The sequence below is a fragment of the Sorex araneus genome, chromosome 6, assembly GCF_027595985.1.
Source record: "Sorex araneus isolate mSorAra2 chromosome 6, mSorAra2.pri, whole genome shotgun sequence".
Classification (NCBI taxonomy): Eukaryota; Metazoa; Chordata; class Mammalia; order Eulipotyphla; family Soricidae; genus Sorex; species Sorex araneus.
Window position 1 is genome coordinate 59,386,943 of NC_073307.1, and position 27,672 is coordinate 59,414,614.

A 27,672-nucleotide genomic window follows, 5' to 3' on the forward strand; every position below is an offset into this window, starting at 1 on the left:
GCCCAGAGGCCCGTGAGTGGCCACTCCTGCTGCGCATCATTCAACCGCAGGGCCCCACGCACAGAAGCAAGCAGACGCCGTGAGCCTGCCTGGGACGGAGGGATGATTTCTTTTATCTGTGACACAAGATAAAGCCGCAAAGAATGAGGCTTCTAGTGAATCCGACAGCACCCCTGCCGGCCTCTCACAACCGCCTCGGGCCCGAGACGCTCTCTGGCTGGTGCAGCAGAATCACTCAGGCACCGACACGGTGGAAAATGCTCCGTACGCTACGAGAAACGGCCGCAGCGAGAAGAGAGAAGCACTTCAGCTCCCTTCCTTTCCTACCCTCCATTTCCCTCTTCAGTCTCCACAGTCGCTCTAGAAATCCAACGTGGGGGTCACTGGTCCATGCTGGCTCGGTGTCCTGGGGCCCCCGGGGGTCAATACCCGCGTCTCACTCTCGGACACACCCGTGTGCCCAGCCTTCCTGCCAAGGGGGACATAAAACCATTTTCCTCCCCTTCCTGGGCCATAGTGACCGCTAGCCCAAGTGGCCATGGAGGGGGCTGGGGATAGCTCAGAGGTGGGGGCACATTCCTGTATTACAGGGCCCCCAGCCTGTGCACAGCCCCCCAGCACCTCAACAGCACTTAGAAGCACCGCTGATGAATGGAGATTGTCCCAGGGAGAGAAGGAGCGAGAGGAGATGAGCCCAGTGTGTGGTGGGGGGGGCGGGGTAGGGGCTGGAGTGAGGCAGCAGTGACACCAGGCCAGACTGGGGACACGGACGGGGCTATGGGGGCTCGTGCCTGGGAGCTGAGCACCAGCTGACAAGTCCTCGGACGTCTCTAGAAACGGTGCATTCTTGGATTACACGGAAACATTCTCCTCCCGCAGCACCAGGCCCGTGTCCAAACGCCCGGTCGGTGAGGCTGTGACAGCTGGCGGGTGGCGTGAAGTCCGGGGAGGTGCACAGCGCCCCCGAGTGGCGCCTGCGGGCCTTGCTCATCCCTCAGCGCCTGTGCATGCCCAGGGCTCGGTGCCCACCTGGCTGCCTCGTCTTCCTCGGAGCTGTGTGCAAGGATCTGGCAGGAGCCTGGTGGGAAAATCGGCCCCACCTCACACTCATCCCCCTCTTCTTGGCAAGGCCAGTGGGGAAAAGGTCCCTCCGGGCTCAGGGTGGGGGGAGAGGAAGCCCGTGAGACAGCTGCCGTGTCCGCCCGCCCGCTGGCTCCCTTCCACGCCAGGATAAGCTTTCGCCGATTCTGGCACTTTGCACGCAGATGATTAAACCCTGGCCCCCGTGCACCCTGCTTCCTTCTCTGCCAGATGGAAGGGGTGTCGGGGGAGGGGAAGGGCTGAGCCCCCCTCAAGGTGCCAGATCCACCCCTTCCTCCTGGGCCAGCCCAGCCCTCGGCTGCAGGTGGCTGGCGTGCCAGTGGCCGCTTCTGCTCAGCCCCATCTGCGTCTCTGTCCCCCGTGCCTCAGTGGCGGAGCCAGGGCGTCTCCACCAGGGCGAGTGAGCAGTGGGGACCCAGCGCTCCCCGTACAGGCCGTCCTGGGGGCCTGCAGAGGTGACCAGGTAGGCTTCTGGGGATGAGGGGGATCTGGGGAGCAGCGCGAAAACCCTCCTCTGCCTGGCCAGAAGCACACGCCTTGGCGCCCTCTACTGCTGCCAGGAGGCGCCAGGCCAGCTGCCTCACAGATGTGTGGATGAATGAGTGGGAGGGGGGGAGGGGAGGGGGGTAAGGTCGGGGAGCAGGACCAGCACCACCCTGCCCACAGTCTCTGGGGTCCCATTTCCTGTCTCTTCTGGACCACTTCTAACTGCGGGCATGTCCCCCAGGAAACCGTCTCACACTGACGGACAACGGTGCTGGGGCGTAGGAAGCCACACTGCTATGGCACAATGAGCATAAGAGCTTGGAGCACTGCTGGGCGCTTCTTGAAGAGCTCGAACTGGGGCCCCCGCAGGCCTATGTCTGCAGTTCTAGAAGGCCCCATGGCGGGGAAAATTGGGGGTCAAACCCAAAGCTTTCCCCAGATACAGCGAGCACTGACCATTGAGCCATCTTCATGGCCCTCATTTCTCGGGTCTAGCAGGACCAGTCCAGTGGCCATGTCCCTGCCTCACCCTTGAAAGAAGCCACCAATACACCCAGCTCAGTTCTGCCACATTTTGCTACAAAGCCCCTCAGCTGTTTGCCAGGCACCCCGGCACCCCAGGGCGGGACCCAGGGCTGGGATCCACGCCCTGGGAGCCATGCCCTGGTAGAAGAGATTTGAGCCGAGATCCAACAACAGGGCACGTCAAGCGTGTCACTGTCTGAGGGATGCCCGGATGGCTATTTCAAACAGCCTATCTATAACCCAGCAGGTATTTTTGCATGTCTTGGTTTCAGCTCGGGCTATTCTGCCACAAGAGCCAGGCCTGCTGTACCGCCGGCATCTCCTGCACCCTCGGGATGAGACGCAACGCCCGGCTGGGAGCGTCTGCGCACTTGGCTCCTCCCACCTGGGCCCTGCGGTCGGTGGTCGGTCGGTCGTCTTCGCTCTGGGGCTGGAGTGGCTCAGAACAGGGGCCTGCTGGGAGGATGAGAGTGGGCGCTGGGACGGGAGGGAGTTACTGGCGGGGACCGAGCTGCCGAGGGCATCTGAGCTCAGCGCCTCCCAGCCCGCCCCCTCCAAGGCCCGAGTTGCTCCAAAGGATGCACTGGAGTGAGTGGATTCCAACCAGAGGGGCGCAATGTCCTCGCCAGGAGGGAACAAACACAGCAGCTCATCCTGGGGCCGGATCCCGCGGGCCTCGGGCAGGTGAGCCCTCAAAGCGGGAACCTTCGCTCAGGAGGAGCCAGCGGCCACCAGCGTGATGACCACCTCGTTTCCTGCCCCTTAAATAAGTCATTCCCTTCTTCTGAGAGCAGCCGGACAGTAATCAATACCTTTCAGAGTCTCGGGAAAGTTAATCTATCTCAACCTCCGCCCACCTCCCCTGAAGAAGAGCAGGGCAGGGAACCGGCTGGCACCCGAGGGCCTGGCTCCAGGTTCCTACTTCTGCTTGAGTCCAAACTCACCCTCTGATTGACCCTCCATGACCAGCCAGCACTGGCTGCCCACCCGCAACTAAAGCTATGCTGAGTGTTTCACTCATGCTGTGGTGTCTGGGTCACACCCGGCAGTGCAGTGTGGAGGTGTGGTGGGGGGGGGGGGTCACTCCAGCCAGTGCTGGGGACCCTGTGACGCCAGGAAGCAAACCCAATTCTGCCACATGCAAATCACAGGCTCTAATCCTTCACCTTTGAACCTTCTCAGTGTGTGTCTATCTGTTTATTTGTTTGGTGCGGGGGGGGGGGGGGGCAGCACTCAGAGGCTATTCCTGGCTCTCTGCTCAGGAGTGACTCCTGGTTGGTGCTTAGGGGACCGTATGTGGTGTCAGCCACATGCATCAAGCACTTGAGCCCCTGGACTAGCTCTCTGATCCCTGCTACTGCAAATTTTACATCTTACCATATGGACATGTTACTGGCCCCCGCTCGAGTAAATCGATGAACAACGGGATGACAGTGATACAGCGATGTCCTATGTTTAAAGTCAACCAAGGGAATATTTTACGTCTGCATGTCACACACGCAGAGCAGAACTGGCTCCGTTACGGGGCAACAGAGTCCCCTCCAACCTGCCCCTCAGGTGGGGCTTGTCCTGACGTCAGCGTGCTGAGGGTCCAGGCAGCCGAAGGGAATCCTGGGCCAGTCCTGGTGCCGACTGAGTGCCCAGTCCACCGAGAGGGACATTGTGAGAACCGCCCTTTTCTCTAAGGGCTCTTAGTAACTGACCGTCCATACTTCTCCATCATTCCCCCCAAAGAGCCCCTAAATTGAGTCTATTACTGAATGGAACCCATTTTTCTCCGGGTGATTATGCGGAACTGAAGAAAGGAAAAATATCGACTTTCTTGCTCTTAAGAATTATGATAATTCTCATGCAATCTAATATCATACTCACATCTTTAACAGTCGGGGCTCACATCTTAATCATCGACATTACCAGTAAGTAGAACCCTTAAATATTTTTTATAAACCTCCGTGTTCTTGAGTGCTTTTTCTTTTGTCTTAACCAAGTGCAGGGTTTTACAACGAACTGTCTCCATTTTGCTCTCGATGCTTTTGCCCAGGGTTATGTCTTGCTGCGATCTTTGCAGGCACAAACCTTCCCATCAAACACACTCACTGTCCTGCCCAGGTTTGGGGACGTGGAAAACGTCCTCCCCAGAGGCAAGGTGGTACCATCTAGGCGCAAGGTTCTGGGGTGTCCTGGTTCTTAAGAAGGACAAGGCTGTCAGACATGGGGCACAGGTGAGTGTCTCCTAGCTGTTTGCCCAATGGCAGGCTGAGTGGACACTTATCGAAGAAGCTGCCAGTTAGGGCGATGGTGAGGGTTAGTGTGGAGCAGGCATCAGACACTGTTTTGAGCGTCTGAGAAACATGTCTCCCCCGGTGCACCGAGTGGGCTGTGGCGATGGCCCTGCTTCCCTGGGGCCATGTGTTGACAGGAATAAATGATTGGAGTGTGGCTTTAGAGTGTGGCTAAGGCATCACAGGCACAGCAATGCCCCACGAGCGCTGGTCGCCGTGAGCACTGGCTGGTCGCCGTGCCCTGCCTCCCCGCTCAGACAGACCCCCTCTTTGTTTCACCATCCTTGACTGAAGGAATCTGGTGCCATTCACAGGCTTGGATACACTTTGGGAACTTTGTAGCAGTGCTGCAGGAGCTGACTTTATCATCCGAAACTGCAAGGGCCGTTCTTAGGAGTTCGCACGGGCCAACGCCCCAGTCTCGGGCACCTGTTGGGACCCCCGGGCTCACATCAGCTCTTGGATGCTAGCAGAAGGCTCAGCTTTCACTGCCAGGGATCTTGAGGGTTCCCCGGCCCCCAGCCCACTGTGCAGACCCGAGGAGAGGAGTCTCCTTTGTCGCTAGCTGGTCTGGACCCGTGTTTCTGCCTTGTGCCCTGCTTCCTGCACACAGCCGCCGCTGGGACACACTTTGAGCAACTGTGAGGGGATGAGGATGAGATGGGGGAGGGGCGCCGATCAGAGGCGGGAGCACCCCTGGCCATCTCCCTTGCCACCGGCCTGTGCTCCCGCTTGAGTTTCCTCCATTGCTCTGGCCCCTGCGGGTTTTCTGGCTCAGCAGCTAACCAGGTTTGTGAGAGCACTCTGTGAGTTGTTTTGTTTTGTTTTGCTTTTTGGGTCACACCCGGCGATGCACACAAGCTAGTCCTGGCTCTGCAATCAGGAATTACTCCTGGCAGTGCTCAGGGGACCATATGGGATGCTGGAAATCGAACCTGGGTCGGCTGTGTGCAAGGCAAACTCCCTACCTGCTGTGCTATCGCTCCAGCCCCGTCTGTGAGATTTTAATGGCATGATGTGTGACTTCCCCGAGTTCTCCGCTGTGTGTGTGACCAGCAATCCGTCCCGTAAAACCATCACGATGGCCCTCCTCCATATGCCCCGCGGAGAACCTTCCTGAACCTTCCTGAACACAGCTATCCGAGTCTGGGACTCAGGACGCTTCCCTGAAGGCGCCAGGGGTGGACACTGCCCAGCTCAGTCCCGGGATGGGGGTGGGGCAGGGTCGGAAACGAGGCTTAAAGGGCATGAAAGCAGCCAGGATGGAAGCCAGGAGGTTGGGGCCCCATAACCGCATTCCCCACAAATACCTTCTCCCTTCACCCAAAATCACTCACAGCCAGTTCCCTCTCACTGACCTGCACTAGCGGGGCTGGAAGCCCTCCCGGTGCCCTTGATACCACATGCCAATCTGCCGGAGGGGGTGACAGGGGCCGTTGCTTACATTCCAGACCCCTGACAGTCTGAGAAGCATTACTTTGGGGAGAAGGCGGTGCTGGGCATGGAACCAGGGTGGCTGCGGTCAGGGGTTAGCTGTGCCCCATCCCCCCGGGGCCACAGAAGCCCGTCTGTGGAGTGGTGGGTGCAGACACCCCAGAGAGGAGGGGCCTCCCACATCTGGTCTGTCGTGAGCCGCCCCGGTGAGAGAGCAGGTGCCTGGCACATAGACGCTGCCCAACATGGACGCGGACACAAGGCCTGAGCTCAGGCCAGACCCTGTTCTGGAGCGACCGGCCGCCCCTCCCGCCACGCCCCTGTGGGGGCTCTGGAAAGTGGCTGTGGGGTTGGAGCCCTCGGCTTCACGCCACAGCCCCTGAGCCCACCGTCTGAGGGGAGGCGTGACCCCAAGATTGCAGCCAGGGGCCCAAGAGCCCAGGCCAGATGCCCGCCCGGCCACCTCTCCCAGGGGGCTGCACCGCTGAAGCCAAGCCTGGGATTGATTTTTCCTGCGGTTTTCTGTCTGCTCCTGGGGGTGTCTGGATTACTGCATTAACACCGCCCCCGGGGGGGATAAGACAGACAGAGCTAAACCTGCTTTTCTTCCTCTTGGTCCTTTGAAGCCGACTGATTCTGAAGGGCTGCATGGCCCTCTGAGCTCGCCGGCTGATCCCCAGCCCCGGAGACGCTCCAGCTGCAGAGACGTGGCATTCTTTTCCACGGCGGGCGTTTAAAATTCACCACTCCAAGGGTTTCTGTAATCCCGGGAAAGGGCCCTGCTGGCAACCTTATTAGCATCTCTGCCTCTTGATTTGTATTTAATTCCTTCACTATCTTATCACAGTGCTGAGCCCACAGACGTTCCGGGACTGAGCGTGGCTCTGGGGGGGCCGTGTCATTGCCCCGTGAAGCCCGAGGCGAGGGCAGGCGGCTCGTGCACTCTGAGATCTCCCTCCAAGGCGGCCCGCGGAGCCGGCTAGCAGGAAGAAAGGAGCAACGCGCCGGAGGGTCAGCTCACGCCCGAGAGAGGAGAAATCGCCAACTGTGGCTGGCAGGGAAAGGGGAGAACAGTCCAGCCTTCCTCCCAGCACCCCTGAAACGAGCAAGTGACGCTGGATAGCTAAGCAGGCTTTGGGATCCCCCTCCTCTCCCCGGAACCCCACCAGGAGGGGGTTGTCAGAGAATGCAGGTGTTGGGAGAAACGAGAAAAAGAAAAAGGACCCAGGCCTGCCATCTGCACCCAGTGCTGGCACCGGCTGACCAGCTGCCAGCAGGAGGCTGTGGGTAGCTTTTGACGTACAAGCCACACTCCAGAGCATTTAAATTCCTTCACTCTGGGGAGGGGGGGGGTGGCAGGAACAGTGGGGGGGGCAGTGGTTCTAAGAAAACATGACCTGGTTCTTCCAGGCGATGGACCCAGACCACCCTGAACAGCTGCAAGCTGACCAGCAGTGGAGCCAGGTGGGGGATGGGAAGGATGGGGGCAGAGTGGAAAAGTAGGGGTCACTGAGGGGCTGGGGAGGTGTGAGTCTGCCCTCAGACCATCTGCATCCTTTGTCCAAGTCCCGGGCTGTCCCCCAGCCCTTCACCAATGGCAGTGCCAGGAAAGATGCTGGCATGGGGTGGGATGGGGGGGGTCGGTTATTCACAAGAGCCTCAACCCCACACAGCCCAGGGGGACACATGCCACATGCATCTGTCAGTGCAAATGCCAAAAATGTGGGGCCCACATCACTAGCCCACAGCTGTGCACATAGATCAGACATCCCTAAACAGAAAGCCCCCGCCAGTTTTGCCTCGCTCCCTACCAGCTGCTCCCCAGAACAGCCTCCTAGCTCTTTGGACTGGTCCCCTACGAGGACCACGTCTCAGTGGGTGGCATACCCCCATTAGATGCCCATCAGGGACACTGGTGGGCAGATGCGTGCCACGCAGCCACGGGGCCTGAGTCCCTCGGGCGGGCGGGGGGGGAAGCCAGAGAACTTAAAAAGCAGAAAGAAAATGATCTGACTGACACTCTGGAAAACAACGGAAACTAGCACGTTACTAACAGGCCCGTGAAGACAGTAACTGCATCCTTCAGTGCAGCTCCAACAGCAACGTCACCCTAAGAAACGGTCTCTCACGCCGAGACTAACACGTAGGGCACGTGTGTGCTGGGGACAGCTGATGGGGTGGGCTTGAGAGAGACCACGGCAAAACAGTTTCTGCTGTGAGGAAGGCGGGAGGGGAGGAGCGCGCCTGGCTGGCTCGGAGGACTCGCCGCCTCGGGAGGGCTGCTCGGCCCACAGGGAAAGGGAGAGGTGCCGATGTGGGGGGGCACCTCCCGGCGTCCCAGTCCCGAGTGTCTCCTCCCGTGTGAAATGATCCCCCGTCTCGGGCCACGGAGCTTCTCACTCACTCGCCACCTCTGCAGGGCGGGAGGCGGCCGGGCTGAGGGTGTTTCATATAGAGCCTGGCCTGGGGACGGGGAATCGGGTGTCTGCCTGGGCGGGCCCGGGGTCCAGGCTGGGTGGGGGCCAGGGGAGGTGTCCCCTGGCCCCTCCTCCTCCTTCTCGCTCAGTGACCACAGGAGACCTCAAGGGCCAGAGCTGAGATCTGGAGCCCCGAGCGCTTTCCTGGGCACCCTCCCTGCCCCCCACCCCCCAGGGTGCTCCGTGGAGGGGGGCGTGAGCCTGGAGACAGGGGGCTGCTGGCCACAGCTCATGAAGTGGCGGATTCACACGATTCTGACATGTGTGGTGAGACCAGGCAGAAATTTGCCCTTGGTGAAAGCCAAGGTGTGCAAGATGGCATCTGAAACAAGGTCAGGGGTGTCCGTCTGCCCCCATGGAACCAAGGATCACACGTCCCCCTTCCTGGCCCTCTGCACTCTGTGTGCCCGAGGATCAGACTTCCAGGCCACCATATAGGTGCTCGCCGGCACCTTCACCAGAGCTCCTGACTCGGGGGTGGGGGGGAGGAAGGGGGAGGAAGGGAGGGGAAGAGGAGCGCAGGTGGGCGGGTGCTTCTAATGCCCAGCCCACGTCCCTCCAGGAGCCCCGTCTCTTCAGCAAGACTGGGACGCAGAGGTTGATTCTGGCCCACAATCTGCTCACTCACTCACGGTGACTCTCGAAAGCAGGGCTGATGGCTCTTTACCGAAGCTGGCAGCCAAGGCAGCGGCACCGAACTCCCGTGGCAGTGAGTGCCCACCCCGGCTGCTCCCCACCCGCCCCTGGCCAGCGACCCTAGGACTGTGCCTGCCGGCTGCCCGGGGCGCGTCTCAGACCAGCACGGCATGGGCTTTAATGCTGGAGGGGACCCGGAATTGGTGGGGTTGCAGGGAAGCCACGGAGGACTCATCTCTCTGAGGGCCGAGCAAATTTAAAGCCTCATTTCCTTGGCGCTGTCCCAGCATGCTTTGTTTATGCTCGGCGAGGGGTGAGAGGAGCAGAGAGAATAGCCCTGCAGTGGCCCGAGCCGTCCACGTAGTGGGGGAATGAGTGATGCCCGCAAGCCCTTTCCCCAGCTCCAGACCCCCTCACCCCCATTGGCATACACTCATGCATGGCCCTAGGCAGCACATTGGGGAGCTGCCCACTCCAGGGGGTACAGCCCTCAGAGTGACACGGAGTACAGACAGACCCACGGACTTTGCGCAGCCTCAGAACAGACAGACCCACGGGCTCTTCACAGCCACGGGACAGCGAAGGCTAAGACAGAGCCACAGACTCTGGTGCCAGCCTATAGCCTAAAGGGGTGTGGGGGGAAGGCAGGTGGGACACAGTGCACTTGCTGTGAAAGGCTGAGATGATTTCCACAGCTCCCAGGAAGGGCGTGTGGTGGGAAGGTGCCCTGGAGGAGGGGAGTCTGGGGCGGGCATGACTGAGGAACCAGCTTTGCAGTCACACATGAGCGCGCGCGTGCACACACACACACACACACACACACACACACACACACACACACACACGTCTCCTGCAGGACAGAGCAGCTGCTGTGAGAACAGGCAGCAGGCCAGCTCTGCTAGATGGCAGGCCTGGCCCGGCCCACCTCCCCCAGACTCGGGCAGAGGCAGGGGTGAGGGCCCGTGCAGAGGTGCCAGGCAGAGCCAGTGTCCGGTCGCCCCCTACCTGGTAGAGGCCCTGGTTGCAGCCGCAGTAGCTGGCCTCCATGGTGTAGCTCCTGACCACTCCCAGCTCTCGCCACACCACCACCCGGGCCGTGGACGCCCGCGACTTCTCCACCAGGAAGCTGCAGCTGCTCAAGGTGAAGGCCGGGGCGAGCTTGTCGAGGATTTGGGGCAGCACCTACAGGCGAGAAAACGCACAGGCAGGATGAACCGCGGGGGCTGTTCACCAAGATAGCCTCGCAGCCGCCTTGGCCCAGCCTGAGAAACCAGACAGTGAGCTGGACACGTGCCAGGAAGGGGCCAGGCTGTGGGTCAGCGGTCAGGGTGCAGGCCCCTGACATCGTGTGGCCCCAGGCCCGGCTGGCTGAGCTCCATCTCGGGGATCCTGAGCGTTGCCTGGGGCCGCCACCCCCTATGTACACAGACAAATAGAAGGGGGTGTAGAAACGCACCGCTCGCTCCTGTGGCTGCACGGGGACCCCTCACAGCCCCGAGATGTGGCAGGTGACACAGGCACCCAGAGGGAGACACTGGCCAGCCGCTTCCCAGGGGATCTAGCACTGCCCTCTCCTGTGTGGGCCCAGCGACTCCCGGCGGCTGAGAAGTGGGGAGTGTCCTGGAGCCCCTGAACCACGGGGGGAGAAGCCAACATGAACATTGGACCCTGGTCTCGGGGCACATTCTAGAACCCTGAGCCTCACTTCGTGTCATCTGCTCACTTTTGCCTGACTCCTCCTGCACAGGCCAGAGCCGCGAGTCTCAGAGGTGGGCAGGCCACGCCCTCCCGAGCAGGCGCCCACCCGCTGCCCACCTCCAGGAGAAGCTCCTCTGGCATGAGCCCGTTGTCCACCCTCGGCGCTTCGACAATGTCTGGACTAAGTACGAAGCCAGAGTGCGGCGCGCCTCAGGGGCTCGTGAGCAAAAGACTCGACATGCCTCATGTGGGACACAGCAGGTGGTTTAGGCTGCCCGGCTCTCAGTCTGGCCGTCTAGAAAGCAAGAGGAGAATAACGGCTTGCCGTGGCGGCGGTCAAGGCCTCAGGGCTGCGGTGGAAGGCGCTGCCATGCCGGTGTGAGAACAGCGTCTGCTCCGTGGTGCAGCCCCCCGAGCGGAGGCAGCAGGAAGGGTCCCTGCACGCCGCTCTCCTGTCCGCCCGCAGCCCTGTCTCCGAGCCAGAATCTCCTTCCTGCTCCTGAGTTCAAAATTCCTGCCTGAGATTGGCACGTGCTTGGCATGACCCCCCCCCCCAGGGCAGAGGGTCAGCGTGGGCCTCTGGTGTCAGCAGTCAGCACTTCGGGCAGCTGCCTGAGTCAGGCTGGAGGTGCCACGTGGACATTCCCATGATTTGATGGCATCTTTCTCCTCTTCCTGAAAGTGCCTGCCTTCTCTTTAGTGGCTTGTGGAAACTCTCTGAATATTCTGGCTCCAAGTTCGGTATTACAGACTTGCTTCATAGCCACATTAGGGGGCGGGGGTGGGGAGAGGGGCACACCCGGTGGTGCTCAGGGCTTACTCCTGGCTCTGGGCCCAGGGATCCCTCCTGGCAGTTCTGAGGGACCAAGGCCGATGCCACAGGGGAGGGCGTGTGGCTCCCAGAGAACCCCTTAAGATCCGGGCCCCCAGGGACCCCCTCCCCCTCAGATTCCTGTGCACTTGGCAGGCCAGTATCTCCTGCAGCAAAGAATTCAGAGCAACAGGCTGCTGAGTGGCACAAACCAGGAGGGCGCGGCCACCTGCGAGGATGGGAGGGTGTCGTTACTGGTGCTGGAACATGGAGTCACTGTCCCCGGAAGGACCCAAGAGCCCGTTAAGGAAAACCAGTGTTATGAGGTGTGGAGGCGGGCCTGGGAGGGAGGAGGGGTCCCGGCTCTCCCCAGACTCACCCGGTAGCTGCCATCCTCCTCCAGGGCCCCGGTGCCCACAGGGGAGCCCGCCTGCCACAGGGTCTCCTGGGCGCTGCAGCCGTAGATGAACACGTTCTTCTTCTGCGAGTGTCCGTGGAAGTCACAGAAGACCTGCGGGGGCCAGAGAGGTGGGTCAGACCCACCCACATCACAAGCTCCCCGCGCAGACGTCCGGCTGGGGGTCGCCCGGTGAGAGGGGCAGGTGGGATTGTGTGGCCACTGGCAGCCTCTGCGGGCCTGGGGGGCACCATGTTTAGTAAGGTGAGTGCTGGGGAGAAGGGCTCGCCCATGCGGCTTCGAGAGACGAAGCACCGGGGAGGCAGCGTTGGATGACGGCACAGGCGCTGGCCCCGGTGACATGGCAGAGATGACCGGGCATCGGGGACGGGAGGAACAGGATGGGGTGGAGGCGAACAGGCTCCGGGGGCGGTGCAGTATGGAATCTGCACAGCACGGCACCACACACGCTCACACCATCGAAATGACGGTCGCTTGAAGGTGCCGACTGACTACTCCAGTATTGGCAGGACCAGCCTGGACACGTCCAGCACAGCCTGGGTGGAGCTGTGTGGGGGTGGCGGACCCCCGGGGGTCCTGTGCAGCTCAGAACTGAGAGGGATACGGGGGTCAGAGCGGGACGAGGGCACAGGGATGGGTGAGTTTTATGAAAGAGAGTTTCATGCCAAAATCAATAGGAAATATCCATTTAGGAGGAATTGAATATCTGAAAAGAGAAACTAATAAATCACTGTGATTTTCTCCAGGGTCCAATTTATTTATCTCTCTAACCGTCCACCCCAACTTTCTGGTTTAGCAGACCGAGGAGAGGCTGGGAGGTGGGGGGAGGGCGGTGCTGGGCCCTGGGGCCAGGTCCTCCGAGCTGCAGTGGCGGCCACAGTTGCTGCGAGTGGCCGTCAACGCTTAGCATGCCAGCAGCTGGACACGTCCTCTAGCGGATGGCGGAGGTGAGGAAGATTTAATATGGAGAGGGAACCGCAACAGATGATCCCATTTGCATCTCATTGAATAGAGTAACCCCATTTTTCAGGGGTGGGAACAAGAGAATGTACTTGGAAAATCCTGTTTTCCAATAGCAAGGCAAAAATAAGAGAGCTCTACACAGACCTGCTCTCTTGTGAATAAATTTATTAGCTGTTGGATTGTGAGCTAGCAATGTTGACAGCACGTGTGCATGAGCGAAGAACAAATTAGAGACGGAAAATAGAGAATGATTACAGTATAGAAGGTTGAAATTAAAATATATCCACCACATACAGGATGGGCGCGAATGGGTCTCCTCACCCCACTGTCTTGGGCTTGGTTTAGAGCATTCTGCCATGAAAGTACCAGCTCTTTCACTGCTGGTTGGTTTGGGGTTGTATCTGGTGGTGCTCGGGGCTTGCTCCTGGCTCTGTGCTCGGGGATCACTCCCAGTGGGACTCAGGGGATCATATGGGATGCCGGGGATCAAACCCAGGCCAGCTGCGTGCAAGGCACTGCCCTCCCTGCTGTGCTGGCTCTCTGGCCCCAGGAACCAGCTGTTTCAGAGGTGGTGCATTTCAGGGCTGCTGCCGAGGGAATATGGCATGGAAACTCTCCAGGAAGCGAAGGAGGAATCCCAAAGGCAGGGCTGTGTGGGGAGGCCCCCCGCCAGCTAGGTCCCTCGCTCACACCAGACAAAGTCACCGAGGCACCCTCCAGCCTCTCGGATTCTCTCTGTGCACGCATGCCTGTCCCCCCAAAGGGAACGGAAGGACGGATCATTAGCGGCACATTCCCCCAGGACGCCGGAAGCAACCCTTCTGGGTGACGGGGCGCCAATCCCTCTCAAAGAGCCTCGTCCCCCCCTCACACCCCCCCGCCACCCCCCAGGTGATCCATGTCTTCCTGGCTGGAAGAGCTGGGCTCGGACCCGGGGCTTCTCGTGGCCCTGAGGGTCCCAAGGCGGGCGGCAGAACGGCTGCTCTGTTTGACGCTCGATTGGCATCACTAAAAATAAGTGCCCGTTAATTGTAGGAAACATGTGTTCCTGGGAATAGCAGGGGGCCGTTACAGCCAAATCACCGCGTCACTCCAGGCGAGGAAGCTTCCCCTTCCCCGCCGGAGGGTCCCAAACTGCCACTTCCTTTCGGGGAAACTGGGGGGCTGCTGGGAAGGAGGACAGCGATGGGACTCAGGCGTCCACAAGCCCTCATTGGGCTGCCTAGAGCCCCTGGGCGCCCCAGCAGTGAGTGTCTACCTCCCTCGCCTCTGCCCTTGGGGACGAGGGCCACAGCATCCAGTGCCACCTCCTAACAGGATACAGTGCCTCTGGGGGACAAGGCAGGACGTCACCTGCGTACTCTGCAGGGAGGTCAGCGTCGGGTGGGTGCAGGCACGGGAGGCCCAAGCCCACCTCTGCATCCTCTCCCTGTGCTTAGGCCATCCCAAGGGGCACTCGGTGACAGTGAGGGGACAGGGTGGGGCGGAAGCAGGAGCTCCAGAGAAGCCCAGGTGGGTGGGCAGACGGTCTGTGTGAGGCGGGCGGGCGGGGCTCCCCAGGAGAAAACAGGGTGAAAGGAAGAAGGGGGGCAGTTCCCGCAGGGGACACGGAGCTGCGGGGGCAGGGCCCGGATGTGGCCCGTCCCTGGAGGTGCTGTGGGGTGTAAGCCGGAGCAGAGGGGCATGAGAAGAGGGGGTTCCGGAAGGACGGGGAGCCCGGCTCACAGGCAATAAAGCACTGAGAAAGACTGGAGGGCGAGAGAGGCCTGCTGAGGCCGGAAGTGCGGGCGAGGAAGGGGGGATCTCCAGGCGTGAGAGCGAAGGGTCCGGGGCTCAGGGAAGTTCAGAATAATCCTGGGAGTGGAGCATCCCAGATGGCCCTCGAGTGCCACCAGTGCTCGGTGGTTACTGAGTGCAGAGCCAGGAGTCAGCCCTGAGCACTGCTGGGCGTGGCCCCCAAACGGAAATGGACCACCAGGAAGTTTCCCGGCCAGGTTCCATCCCTGCCTGAAGGCCGTGCGGCCCCACAGACACCCCGACACAAATGGCCCAGCTCCACAGCTGAGCCCCCAAACTCTCCATCACCCGGTGCTCCCAGGCCGCGGCCGCATCTGCCAGCCCCACAGGAGCACAGCAAACCTGATGGGAAAATGGCACGAAGCCCCCCAGTGAGGCCACAGAGAGGCCGCTCACCGCGACCTCCCAGACCCTGTGATCGGGCCGGAGCTTTGATCTCTCTGCCTTTGTGTTGGGACGAATTTACTTGTGCCTGCAAGTGGTCAGGCTGGGCTGGTGGGTGGGGAGCTGGGGGTGTGGCTGGGGGTATACTGGTGGTGGGACATCGAACGCCTGAAACTATACTATGAACTTGGTAAGTCACAGGGTACAGATAGAAATGTGTTTGGTGTGGGTTGGGGATCACACTAGGCGACGCTCAGGGCTGACTCCTGGCGGTGCTCGGGGGACCCTATGGGATGCCAGGGGTCAGCCAAGTGCAAGGCAAGTGCCCTCCCCCGCAGTCCTATGGCTCCAGCCCCTCAAAGCTCTTCTTCTCGACAAACGAATCCTGGCTTTTTATGGTGCAGCGGCACCGAGAGCCTTCCGGGGCGAGGCCAGCGGCCTGCAGAGGGAACCAGGCTCTCCTCTCCCTTCCCTCGGGCCCCCGGCAGGGGCGGAGCCCCCCGTGCCTGCTGTTCCCCTCCAGCACAGCCGGCAGATTATGATTCTGAAGCAGGGTCTCTTGGCATCTCCCTAGAACCTTTCCCAGTGAATTCTCGTCTGGGCGAAACGGCTAATTTAATTCCGGCGAACGTGAGCTCCGCCGTCTGATGCAGCAGAGAGGCGGCACGGGGCCGCATTGCTATTCTCCTCACACGTCCCTCTCCCTTCCCGAGCCCCGTTCTGGGCCCTCTGCAAGCTAATTAGGTCCCTTGTTCGCGAGGCCGCCCCCAGCGCTCAGCCCCGCAGCCCCGTCCGGCCTCCCCACCCCTGTTCCGCCAGCCCGAAGCGGGTGTCTGTCTCCACTCCCGACTTCCGGGCTTGTTCCTGCTTCCCAGCACGGGGCCTCTGCATTATTGATGCCTCTGCCCCAGGAAGATGCACAAAGGCTGCAGCCAGGAGTGGGCAGGCACTGGGGGCGGGGCGGGGGGCCCACACCGCTTCCGGTTAGACCCTCTGAGACGTGGGGTCCACTCAGAGTGGGCTGGGACCCAGCCCTGGAGCCACCGGCAGGCCCCGCCCTGTCCCGTGACTGGCAGTTGTGCGGGATCCATCGAGGCAACCTTGAACCTCTGACAAGTTTCCAGGCTCTCTGGGTGCACCGAGGGCCAGAGGGGTGGGAGGTAAAGTGGGTCCCGCCCACAATCGGAGCCGGTGTCGTCCGCGTCTCCCGTCTGTCCGGCCGCCACTCTGGTGTCTCTCTCCTGGCACCCGTCCCTCGTGGCCGTCCCCGTCTCCCTGCTGCACAGCTGCAGCGACACACTGGGGTCCCTGAGATGAGGGTGAGCTGGCCGTGTCCTCGCTGCCCCCACCCAGATGCTGTTCAGTCCCTTTGGGGAAACTGAGGCCTCGTCACAGAGCCCCAGAACGTGACAAATGTCCGCGTTCCCACCCGCTTCTCTGCAGGCAGCCCCGACCGGGAGGGGGGACTCAGCGCATCTTCGGACTCTGTTTAAGTTTAAATTGGGGGGTCGGGGACCGGATCAATAGCACAGCGGGTAGGGCGCTTGCCTTGCACGTGGCCGACCCAGGCTGACCCAGGTTCGATTCCCAGCATCCCATATGGTCCCCTGAGCACCGCCAGGGGTAATTCCTGAGTGCAGAGCCAGGAGTAACCCCTGTGCATCGCTGGGTGTGACCCAAAAAGCAAAAAAAAGAAAAAGAAAAAAATTACATTGGGGGATAGCCTTCCCAGTGTACGTATTAGAAGAGTTACTTTTACTTATTCTTTCTGGGCTCCGGCGTAGAACTTCCGATCCCATAATGGAAAAGGAGCAAACACCAACGTTCAGAGGACGGGAAAAGGGGGTGTCGCTATCTCCAGGGCTCTGCAGCCCCCTCCCGCCTCATTCCCACAGGCCCGGCGTGCGTCCTGCTTCCTCTCCCCTCGGGAAAGATGCGTCTGGCTCACTGAGACCAACCCTGAGCATCCTCTGAGCTCACTCCCCGGACACCCCAGGCCATGACGGTGAGGAAACACCTCCCGGCCTGGCTCACACGAGCCAAGGCCACTGTGCGGTTCTCACCGTCCTGCTGACCGACTCCACCTTCTCCCAAAGGAAACCGTGGCTCCTCCGAGAGACTGTTCTCACCCACGTACACCCCTGCTTGGCACAGTGACACACGTGCTTGGGGGCAGCGAGGGGACAATTGGACAGCTGCCCAGATGGCCATGTGGTAGATGACTGGGTCGGAAGGTGGACGGGCGGGGGGGGGGAGGGTGTGTGGGTGGGTGAGTGCCAGGTGGGTGGGTGGCTGGGTGAGAAGGTGGGTGGGCAGATGGGTAGATGGTGAGTGGGTGGGTGGGTAGATGGAGGGATGAGTGGGCGGGTGGGTAGATGGAGGGATGAGTAGGAGGGTTGGTAGATGGAGGGATGAGTGGGCGTGTGGGTAGATGGAGGGATGAGTGGGCGGGTGGGTGGGTGATGGATTTGTGGGTGGATGGATAGCAGGTGGATGGGCAGATGGATGGACAGACGGGTGGGAGAGTGGACGGCTGGATGGCTGCATGGATGAGTGGTGAGTGCAGGGGTCAGTGGAGACAGGAGCATCACCATGGTGCTTACAAACTGCCACGCCCCTGTGGGGCCAGGCCCTGTTTTCTTTCACTGTGTCCCGAGTTCGGCTCTCTCCGTCACTCCTGCCCGCAGTTCCTCACAGCTCCAAGCCCTCGGAGAGGGGCTTCCTGCTGCTCCAGGAAACTCTCCCAAGAGCCGCAGACGGAGGAGTCAGTGGCTGGGAGCCCTGCGGCGCCCAGGGGAGGCCCGACCTGAGCACTGGAGCAAGGGCACCGCTGGCTCCGCCCGCCAGGCTGCACACCCCGCCCGGCCCTCAGCTGTCGCTGCCTCTCTCCCCGCGGATGGTCCCAGCAGGAAGCATGTCTGGCTGTCGTGTTTACAGTTAATTAATGTTTATTTAGATTTTTAAACAAGCCTTTCACCTGTCACACTTTAAAATAAATGTTCTGCTCTTCAATTAGAGGTTGTCAGAGCAGAGAGGAGCCTGGTCTGCCGCGGGGGGGGGGGGTGTGGGGGCGGCAGGCGCTGAGGCTCAGAGCAGCCTGGGCTCCCTCTGCAGGTACCTCCTCTCCCACGGAGGCCCCCGCCCCCGAGGTCGCCCTCCGACCTCTGGGGGCCCAGGAGGGCTCACCCACACCGAAGGTAAAAACCACGGGGACGGGCTTGAGGTTGTCAGGACAGACACATGTTCGATCTGAGTGAGAATGCTTTTGGTTTTGGGGGATGTGGGGGCACACCTGGCAGTGCCAGGGCTTCCTTTCGCCCTGTGCTCAGGGATCCTGGCAGGGCTCGGGGACCTTGGAGGGTGCCGGGATCAAGCCCGGGTCAGCCGCCTGCCAGGCCAGCCCGGAGTGGGGTTCTGAGGAGAAAGGCCAATGGCTTCGTCTTGGCGGGCAGGGCTGACCCCGGTCTGGAGCGCCCCCCAGCCCTGGGCCATGCAGACAGAGGGCCGGGCTGAGCTGCCCAGAACGCTCTCCTGGCCAACACCCCTGCTCCCCGGGCATCAGGCAGGGCCAGACCGCGAGGTTGGCGACAATTCATGGTGGGTCTCGGAGCCCTGACGGTGTGCAAGACTGAGGGACTAAGAGCAGCCACGTGGGCCGGAGTGACTGTGCAGGCGTTTCCCGTGCAGGCATCCCACCCCGGTGACATCCCTGGCACCTTGGGGTCCCCTGAGCAGAGCTGGGAGTAACCCCCCAGCACCAGCAGCTGTGGCCCCTCCAGAGAATAAAGGAAGGTAAAGAGGTGGTACACCGGCTACTAGCAGGAACTACTACTAACAGGGACCTGGAGGCATGGCCAGCTAAGCCCCTGGGGGGCAAAGCTCTCCCCACTGCCATGCGTCACCCGGGACCCAGCACGCTGAGCGTGCAGCACCCAGAACACCCCTGTGTCTCCTAGGCTCGGTCCAATGGGCCTTTGCCTTTGCGGGTTTCTCTCTGTCTCCTATCCCTGTAGTGACCCATGATGAGGAGGAGAACCCCAGAGGCCCAGGGTCCTGCGGTCTCAGAGAGGGGTGGCCGGCCAAGGGTGCTAAGGTCACCGTGGGCACGAGCCGGAGGGGCCCTGACTCTCCCACCCACTTGCCACACTCCCAAGACTGCAGGGACACACTCAGCCTCTGGCCCTTTGCTGAGATGTCAAGAAGATTCCAGAGCAGGGCTGCAGAGCTGGTACCACAGGGCGGGGGGGATGGGGGGAAAGTGGGGGACTAGCACGTGGCTCACCAGGTTGGATGGCAACAGCCCAGAGGGTCCCTCGAGCCCCACTGAGAGTAAAATCCCTGAGCTCCCAGCCAGGAGTCAGCCCTGAGCACCAGCGTGTCCCCGCACCCCCCGTGAAAGGATTGCAGAGCAGATCCAGGGACGGCCGGGCAGAGCAGCCTTCTCACTGGCGGCCTCAGAGCATTCCCGCCTTCCCCGCCCGGTCTCAGCCTGGAGCAGCCTCTGCTCGCACCCATGGCAGGTGCACCTGCGGTTCCTCCGAGCTCACAGGAGCTGCCTCCCCAAACGGTGATTCCACACACCAACAACCAGAAACCCCCAGACACAAAAACCCCTCAAGACCCCCCCAAGTAGGGAATACTGAGGGGGAGCACCCTGTGGCACCCCCCAATGATACGTGGGAGCTGTGACCCCCAAACCGGGGCGTGGGCTGCCCACGAGCCCTGCTGGGAAAAGGTCACCCCTCACACAGGGGTCGCTCTCCTTGTGAGAGGGCGGTGGGCAGAGCCGGGCGTGGGGGAGCTGCTGGCAGGCAGGGCAGAGGCAGTCAATGTGCCACAGCGGCTCTGCCTGATTCTGCTCCAGAACATTCCTGAGAGAGAGGCTGTCCGCCCCGCCTGCTCCCTTTCCCAGTCGCTGGCCAGACTCACCACAGGTCGGTGGCCCCGGCGGCTCAGGTAGTGCAGCAGGCCCTTGGCGTGGTGGACGGTGGGCTGGTGCTGGGCGCTGGGCGTCAGCCAGCATCTGTTCAGGTCCTCCCCGCGCAGTGAGCACCGGTGGCTGCGGAGCAAGGACAGGGACATGTGGTGAGAAGCACGAAGGGGGGGAGGGAGTGGACGCCAGAGATGGCCACGTCCACCTCCCTCCACCCGCTGCCCGGTGGGTCCCAGTCACTCGCCCAGGGCGATTTCATCCACAGTCCAGGGGGGTGTTCCGTGGGCCAGGGATGAGCCCTGACTTAGCACAGTTCCCCATCCCCCAGGAGCAACCCCTGAGCACTGAACTGAGAGTAACCCCCCAGCACTGTCAGGACAAAAACAAGCCCTCAGCCCCACACTGGCCCATCTTCCCCCCACATGGTCCTTCCAGGGGGGATAGAATGGTCAGTGTGTCCAGGCGCGGTAAGCTCACGGGTCATGAGGCTGCGCCCTGAGGAAGGGACGGTCTCTCAGCACCCGCTCCACAGCCAGCCTTGGAGACGCCTCTGGTTCATGATCCCGCCTCTGTCCTTCCTCCCCGTCCGTCCTTCTGTCCGGAGATCGAGCTGGCCAGCATGGGAGGTCTCCACGCCCTTTGAAAGCCTCTGCCAGCCCCGTGTGGTAGCGCCCCAGGCAGGGCGGTGGCCAAGGGACTCAACAGGGGAGAGGCAGGAGAGAGAGGAGGGTCTGCCAGAAAGGTCGTCCCCAAAGTGGGGACCCCCAGAGGCCGCCTGCCTGGGCAGCCCATATTCAGCACACCCCAGTGCTGACCCCAAAACAGACAATCTCGGATGATGCAGAGGAATAATTTCTAGGCAGGAAGAATAATTTCCTAGGCATGCGGAAGAACAATTTCTGAAGTCTCACATGCCTTAATCAATTCTGCAAAAAGGGGTCTCAGGCTGGGAAATGAAAAATGAAACAGAACAGATGATCTACTGACGATTATCTCTCTTGTGTTTTTTTTTTATTAAAAAGAACCTTCCTTAGAAGAAAGAACTCAACACCTAACCTTCGCAAATCCAATCAAGAAAATAAGCATTGATAAGTAAATAGCGTCTAATCCTACACACATACTTTACCTCCAAAACCAGAAGTCATTAAGTCAGACAGAAAAAAAAAATGAGAGGGATTTCTGGTGGGTTGAGGAGTAAACAAAAGAAAACTATGGCCCTGGTGAGTTATTCAACACTAAATAATAAATGGGTGACCCAGGGAACTTAGGAGAGATTATCATTAGGGATTTTGAATTCAGATGAGACATCAACTTGATACGCCAATAATAAGCAGGATGTGAAACGATATCTATTTGCAGCAACTAATAACCGTGTCAGAGTGGTTGGTCCTAGAAGGGTGGACACGATGGGAGGGTGGGAGAGAGCGGGAGAAAGGACAGTGACCCTCGCTCATGGTTCCAGTTTCACGGAGTCTATGAACAGGTAAACTGTACCTAACCAGGTAAACTGAGGCAACCCCAGACGGGGCTGTGCAGGGTCAGGAAAGCCCTTCTGCCTACGGCAAGCCTCACCCGGGCAGAACAAACAGCAGAGCTCTGCCCACGTAGCCAAGAAGTTTGGCTGGGTTGGAGATACGCCTCCAAGGGCTGTTCTGGAGGTCCAGGTTCTACCCTGAAACTTCCCGGTCCCTCCTGCACCCCTGGGCGTCACCCTGAGCTGTGGGGGGCGTGGCCCCAAACAAAGCGTGGCTGAAGGCCGAGGGAGCAGTCAGCAGCTGTTGACTCCCAGCAGGAAACGAGCCTGAGCAGGCAGGCCTGAGCCGGCCCCGTGTGTGGTCCGGGATGGGGGAGGTAGGGGCATCTATTCCGAAGAGCAACGGCAGCAGTTGCCTGTCAGCACAGAGGGGAGCTGCGAAGGATGACGCCCGGGGTACTGCACCGGGGTCCAGGGCCTCGGTACCAGCGCACACTTTGCTGGACAAAAGTGGCCGGGAGGACAGAAGCCAGTGCGCGTGTGTGTCTATGTGCCAGTCTGTAGCTCTGCCCGCCTCTGAGCCCCCGTCCCCCAAAATGATGCCCGCTCCCTGCCCCACCGAGTCCTCCTGTAAGGGAAGGAACCAGGACGAGAGAGAGAGGCCTGCGCACAGGGCTGGGGCTGGGAAGGGCCTGCTGGGTCCAACGCAGAGTGGCACCCAAGAGCAAAGCAGGGTGCAGATGTAAGGGGCCAAGTGGGCTGTTTCCTGCCGCCACTCCCCCGCTGGGGCGGGAAAACTCTCCCTCAGCTCTGGAGGCAAATCAGACCCTCGCCCGGGTGGAGGGGCCCATCGGTGCCGTGTCCCACTGTGCCCGTCTCTCCCTGTTCTCTCTTGTCGCTGTCAGGGCACAGGCACCCTCTCATCAGTGACGCCTCACAGGTCTCTGCCAAGTCTCCTCCTGAAGATGGTTCTGTTGAGAAGCCCCTGGACGAGCACTGGCGTGTCCTCCTGTCGTGGCCAAAGGAACCGGCAGGCTGGACTTACTCGAGCTCACCTAGGACCCGCCAAGTGAAAACAGGCCGTCTGCCCGGGGCATTTGCCAATGACTCTGTTGTGCCCAAGTTTCAGATCCCCAATTGCGAAGAGACCAAGTCCACACGCGATGATGCAAGAGCAAAGGAGCTTTATTGCTAGCCGAGCCAGCGCTAGCTCAAGCAGGGGTCCGAGTCTCATCCAAGGCAGCGGAGTCTTGACAAGGACCCCGGCTCCCAATCAAAAGCAGCTTATATAGGGTTCAGAGTTAAGAAGCGATTTATAGACTGGTCTATTTTTAGCATCAGCCCTATTACAATGGTGGTCAGCAATTAGACAATGGTTGGTAACAGTTTCTTAGGAGGGTGCAGTGACCCCTCATGACCAGCCAGACCCAACTGCCCAGTTCCTTATCCCGGCAAATTCCTCAACTGGGAGTTTACCAGAAACTGCAAGTTCTGCTCCCGGGAAACAGAAGCTGAGGCCTAGTTGAGACTTGATGTTCGCTGCAGCCTGTCGTGGCATCAGTTTCGCCCTCACAACCCCCTGGGGACTGCCGAGCAGGAGGGCTGTCGGGGGCCAAGGAGAAGAGCGAGGAAATAACACTAATCGGAAGAGCATAAGGCCGGGCAGGGGAGCAAAGTGCCGCTGCGGGGCTCCAGGGCTCTGAGCTAGATGAGGGCGGTGACATGGCCCGGGCTCAGCCCCTGAGACGGAGCTGGAGGCGCTGAACAGGAGGTAGGAGGGAAAGATGGGAGCAGAACTGAACTGCCCAGTCCTGAGGAGCCGCACGCAGGGCCAGCCCAGCTTCCAGGACTCAGGGCCGATTGGTTCAAAATCTCTAGCGATGAAATCTCTCCTAAGCCAGCCAGGCAGAGGCCTCGGTGTCCCCACGTGATCAATAATATAGACTTTACAGGGCGAGTTCCCTCCAGCTGCTGCAGCAGTGGCCACATGCGTGGCTGAGGGCAGAACTCCAGAACCGATTTTCGGAACTGCAACGCTGCTTCGGAATCTGGACTTTTCAGCCCAAAACCAGGATGGGGGCGGGGCCTGGAGCGATAGCACAGCGGGTAGGGCATTTGCCTTGCACACGGTCAACCCAGGTTCGATTCCCAGCATTCCATATGGTCCCCCAAACACTGCCAGGAGTGATTCCTGAGTACATGAGCCAGGAGTAACCCCTGTGCATCACCGGTGTGACACCCCCCCCAAAATAAAAAAAACAGGACAGGGAAGAAACGATGAAAGCAAAGTCAGGCCCACACATGGGAAATAAGGCAGGAAATAAGGAAATAAGAACCGTCCTCCAGACACTGGCTGACATCAACCTTTCCAGGGTGAAAGAACTAAAGACAATGAGATCTGAACAGAACAGAGGAGGAGTCCGAGGTACTCTCCGTTCGCAACTCAGCAAGTGGAGAATATCGAGAAAGAGGTAAAAAAAAATTAGGCGGGCAGTGGGGAGGAGACCCGGGTGGTAGTGTGTGGGGAGGGCGTTTGTCCACCCATGGCCAGCCAGGGCTCAACCCCGCATCCCATGCTTCCCCGAGCACCACCAGGAGAAATTAATGAGTGAAGAGTCAGGAGTAATTCCTGAGCATTGCTAGGCATGACCTCCAAACAAAAGAAAAACTAACAAACAAACAAAACCAGGTGGGAAGCCAGGAGTTGGCGGCTGGCCTGTAGCTGGGCGAGGAGGGGCTGAGGGGACTACCGCAGCAGGGGGGAGAGTCAGCGAGCCGGAAGAAAGTTCTCTCACGAGCATCTGACTCAATGCTCGTGAAGGAAGGAAAAGAGGATTCCCAAGGGGAAGATTTGGGGTCAGGCAGCATGCTGGAAGGGCTGGCGCACAGGCTTTGCATGTGCCCTGGACTCAATCCCTGGCACCATGGGGTCCCCAGAGCACTGGCGGGTGTGACCCTCAAACTGCAAGAATAGAATGAGGCAAATGAATTTGGAGCCTGTTGGACATCCTCGGCACACAACAGCTCATGGGGGCCGTGGAAAGGAAGGAGAGAGACAGGCAGGCAGGAAGGAGCTGACAGAGGGACTAGTGACCGATGCCGGCAGTTAGGGCCAGCAATGACCCAGTTCGAATCCCCGAGTGTGGAGACCCCCAGTGCCCTCGAGGGGACTCTGACTGAGTCTCAGCACTCCAGGGCCCAAGCATCCTTGCATTAAGCCCTTATTAACTTGGAATTGAGCAACACGGAGTGAGGCGGGTGAGTTCCCTCCCCGCCCCAATGGACCAAGCCCTGGCAGCCGAAAACTCCCAGAACTCAACCATTCCCACGTTCACCGCTCACGGCTGCTCTCCACACACTCAGATGAGCCTCACCTATGGCTGAGTCTATTCCTGGACTGCACGGCTAAGAATTCTCATACTTTACACCACTGATATACCAAGAGTAGCACACCACATTTGGTGGGGTTTAAAGTAGAAGGCCCTTTGGACCCTGCTGCGGAGCGAGCATGATGGAAGAGCCCAAGGAAGCGCCCTTGGACTCCAAGCAGCCCACTGAACTAATTCCGGCACGGGATCGGAGACCCCACGGTGGGCTGAGACAGTGAAACCGGGCATCCCCCAATTCTTTTAACCTCTCTCTCTCAACCCCTTCCTCCCGAGCACAGCGCAGGGTCCGAGGCTTTCTGAGCGCAAAATGGAGACGCCGAGCCTCTCTCTAGGTTTCTCCATCTTATGAGCACCATAAAAGGGTAAAAGTTTGTAGTGATGTTATTTCTGGTTGTACTTTCCCTGGACTTTATACAGAAACCCAAAACCTAATGTCATCTTAGCATCAGCAATATGTAATGGTTCCTTCTTAATGGGTCGGACTTTTGTGGGAGATCCTAACAAGAATAGTAAGTCTGTTGCTGAAATATTGAAGGCAATCAAAGTGGTAGCCATCTCTCTAGACTGAACTAAGCTATATCCCCACGCCGGCGGAGAAGAAATTTTCTTCTTTCTCGGGAAGAAACGCGGCGTGGCGTCAACCATAGTGTGATGTCCATTAAGCAAACAGACCTGGTGGCGTGGGAATGGGATATAAGGGGAAAAATTATGTACATGGAACAGTGGGACGCTGGTGGAATCTCGAGCCGGAGCCGATACCAGCGTAAGACCTTTGGTTCCAGAAACTGCTTGCAGACACTCTACTAGACTATCAACTAAGCCAGAGCCCCACGCCTGCTGATGACGGGAAATAACCATCCTTTTCGGTTTTTTTTCCCTTTGTCAGGCAGCGTGGCGATTACTAAACAGGCGTGAACTCAGTGGCGCGGGGCAAGGGGGAAAAAGAAAAGTTATGTAACAAACAGCCAGCGGGACTTAATATCTCTATATTCTTAGCAGTGGAGAACTATCAAATGCCTCCTTGGCAATAGGACTGTCTTTTTCTTTTTTGGGGGAAACCCCAACAACGGTAGTGAGTTGTGTGTTGAAACATGGAATGTAATCGAGATAAAGCGTAAACGAAGTGAAACTTATCACTTACAAGGGCGGGGACTGGGGAGGTGGGAGGGGGCGGCAGGTATATTGGGGGGGTTGGTGATGGAAGATGGGCACTGGTGAAGGGAAGGGTGTTTGAGTATTGTATAACTGACATGATCCTGAGAACTATGTAACCCTCCACATGGTGATTCAATAAAATTAAAAAAAAATAAATAAAGTAGAAGGCAACCAATCGTAGGGGGGAATTTATATTTATACAGATATATACTTACGCATATATATGCCCACAAGGCTCAACCTTTAAGAACATGTCACTAATCTCTTATAGAAGTGCTTAATGGCTCCTGGACTACATATAACAATCTTCACACACTTTCCTCTAAGACACCTTTTTTTGGGATCATTTTTAGTGGATTATTCATAACAAGCAATATAAAATAAATTCTCTTGGTTCTGCTTTGGTGGGTAGGGATTGGGGTTCGGGATGGAAACATCTGAAATATGGTGGTGGGGAGGTGTAATGGTGGTGGGATTGGAGCTGGAATATTAAACAAAATCAAATCTTGTGAACAACTTTGGCCCAGGATTTCCAGGAGGCACTTGAATACACAGAGAACCACACTGGGTGAGCTGCCCCGGGCTGAGCTTCGGGCACCTCCCGGGCCTGCCAGTGGGCACCGGTAAGAGAATAGTTTCTCCTTCCAACTCCCAATGAGTGTCCCCACCAGCGTCTGACCTGTCTTGAAAGAGAAAAACAAAAGGAGACCCATCTCGCAGGAAGGCAACACTGCCGACTGTTCAAAGACTTGGGAAGACCTTCAGCCATTCCTCCAGACACAAGCAAGATTGTTATTCTGTCATTAGGGGAAGTTTCTACCAACTCATAATGCCAGTTTCTAAAACCAATAATCAATCAAGCCACGTGATCAATCTGGGAGAAAACCTGGGAGCAGGGAGAACATCTGGCTTAAATTTCTTGCCAACGGCTGAGAAACTCTTACCAGAGCTGAGCATTTCGGCATTAAGCCCAACTCTAAATTATTCCACTTTATTGAAGGTGCATTTACGCATTTACGAAGCAAATTCTTTGCATCAGGAACCTGATACGGACGGGAGATACTCAGATGCAAAAGTGCCTTGAATATAAAACGCCAGAGAGTCTTCAGCCTGCTGACAGGCTTGCTAGCCAGACCCGTGAACGTGCAGGAGATGGAGCAGGGATGCAGAAGCAATTAATTCTGAATCGGGGGTCAATTATAAAGAGGAAAGCATAACAGCCATTTATAATTACAAGTTAATGTGCTATGTCTCCCTGGGATATTTCTAATTATGAGATGAAGGACTCTATCTCCTGTTAATAGAATTTCCAGCCTGGGTACAGATCTTAATGGAAAGGATTTTTGTTTAAATACGGGAGTTTGCTTCCAGGCTCTCATCCATGAGAGCTCCAGGAACCCCTTTCCAAAATCACTGTAAATAATTTTTTTAATATTTATAAATCTTTCAACACAGAGCGTGGGAGGAGGGGACAGTGCTAGAGACTGAACCTGGGGAGACTGGGAGCAGACAGGAGAGCAGGACGCGCCAGCCAGACCAAGAGGCTCTGAGTATATTGTCAGCAGGATAGGGGGAGGGGCAGAAACGGGATGCGTGAGCAGTGTGTACCTGGGAGACCCACAGAATGTTCTAGACGAGGGGATTAAACAGCATTCAGACCCAATCTAGGTTCCAAAGTGGAACTACTATTCGCCCAGTTACACTTGGCC

General features: G+C 58.8%; 1 protein-coding gene across 1 annotated transcript in view; it reads right to left on the reverse strand.

Annotated features, from left to right (window-relative positions):
- Positions 1 to 27,672, reverse strand: part of AGBL1 (AGBL carboxypeptidase 1) — a 220,691-nt gene that overhangs the window by 74,854 nt on the left and 118,165 nt on the right. The window contains exons 19-21 of the mRNA XM_055143569.1: positions 19,942 to 20,071; positions 11,830 to 11,961; positions 9,947 to 10,123 (exon numbers count right to left, since the gene is read on the reverse strand). Of these exons, the coding sequence (XP_054999544.1) occupies positions 9,947 to 10,123; positions 11,830 to 11,961; positions 19,942 to 20,071 (439 nt within the window). The remainder of the gene's footprint in view (positions 1 to 9,946; positions 10,124 to 11,829; positions 11,962 to 19,941; positions 20,072 to 27,672) is intronic.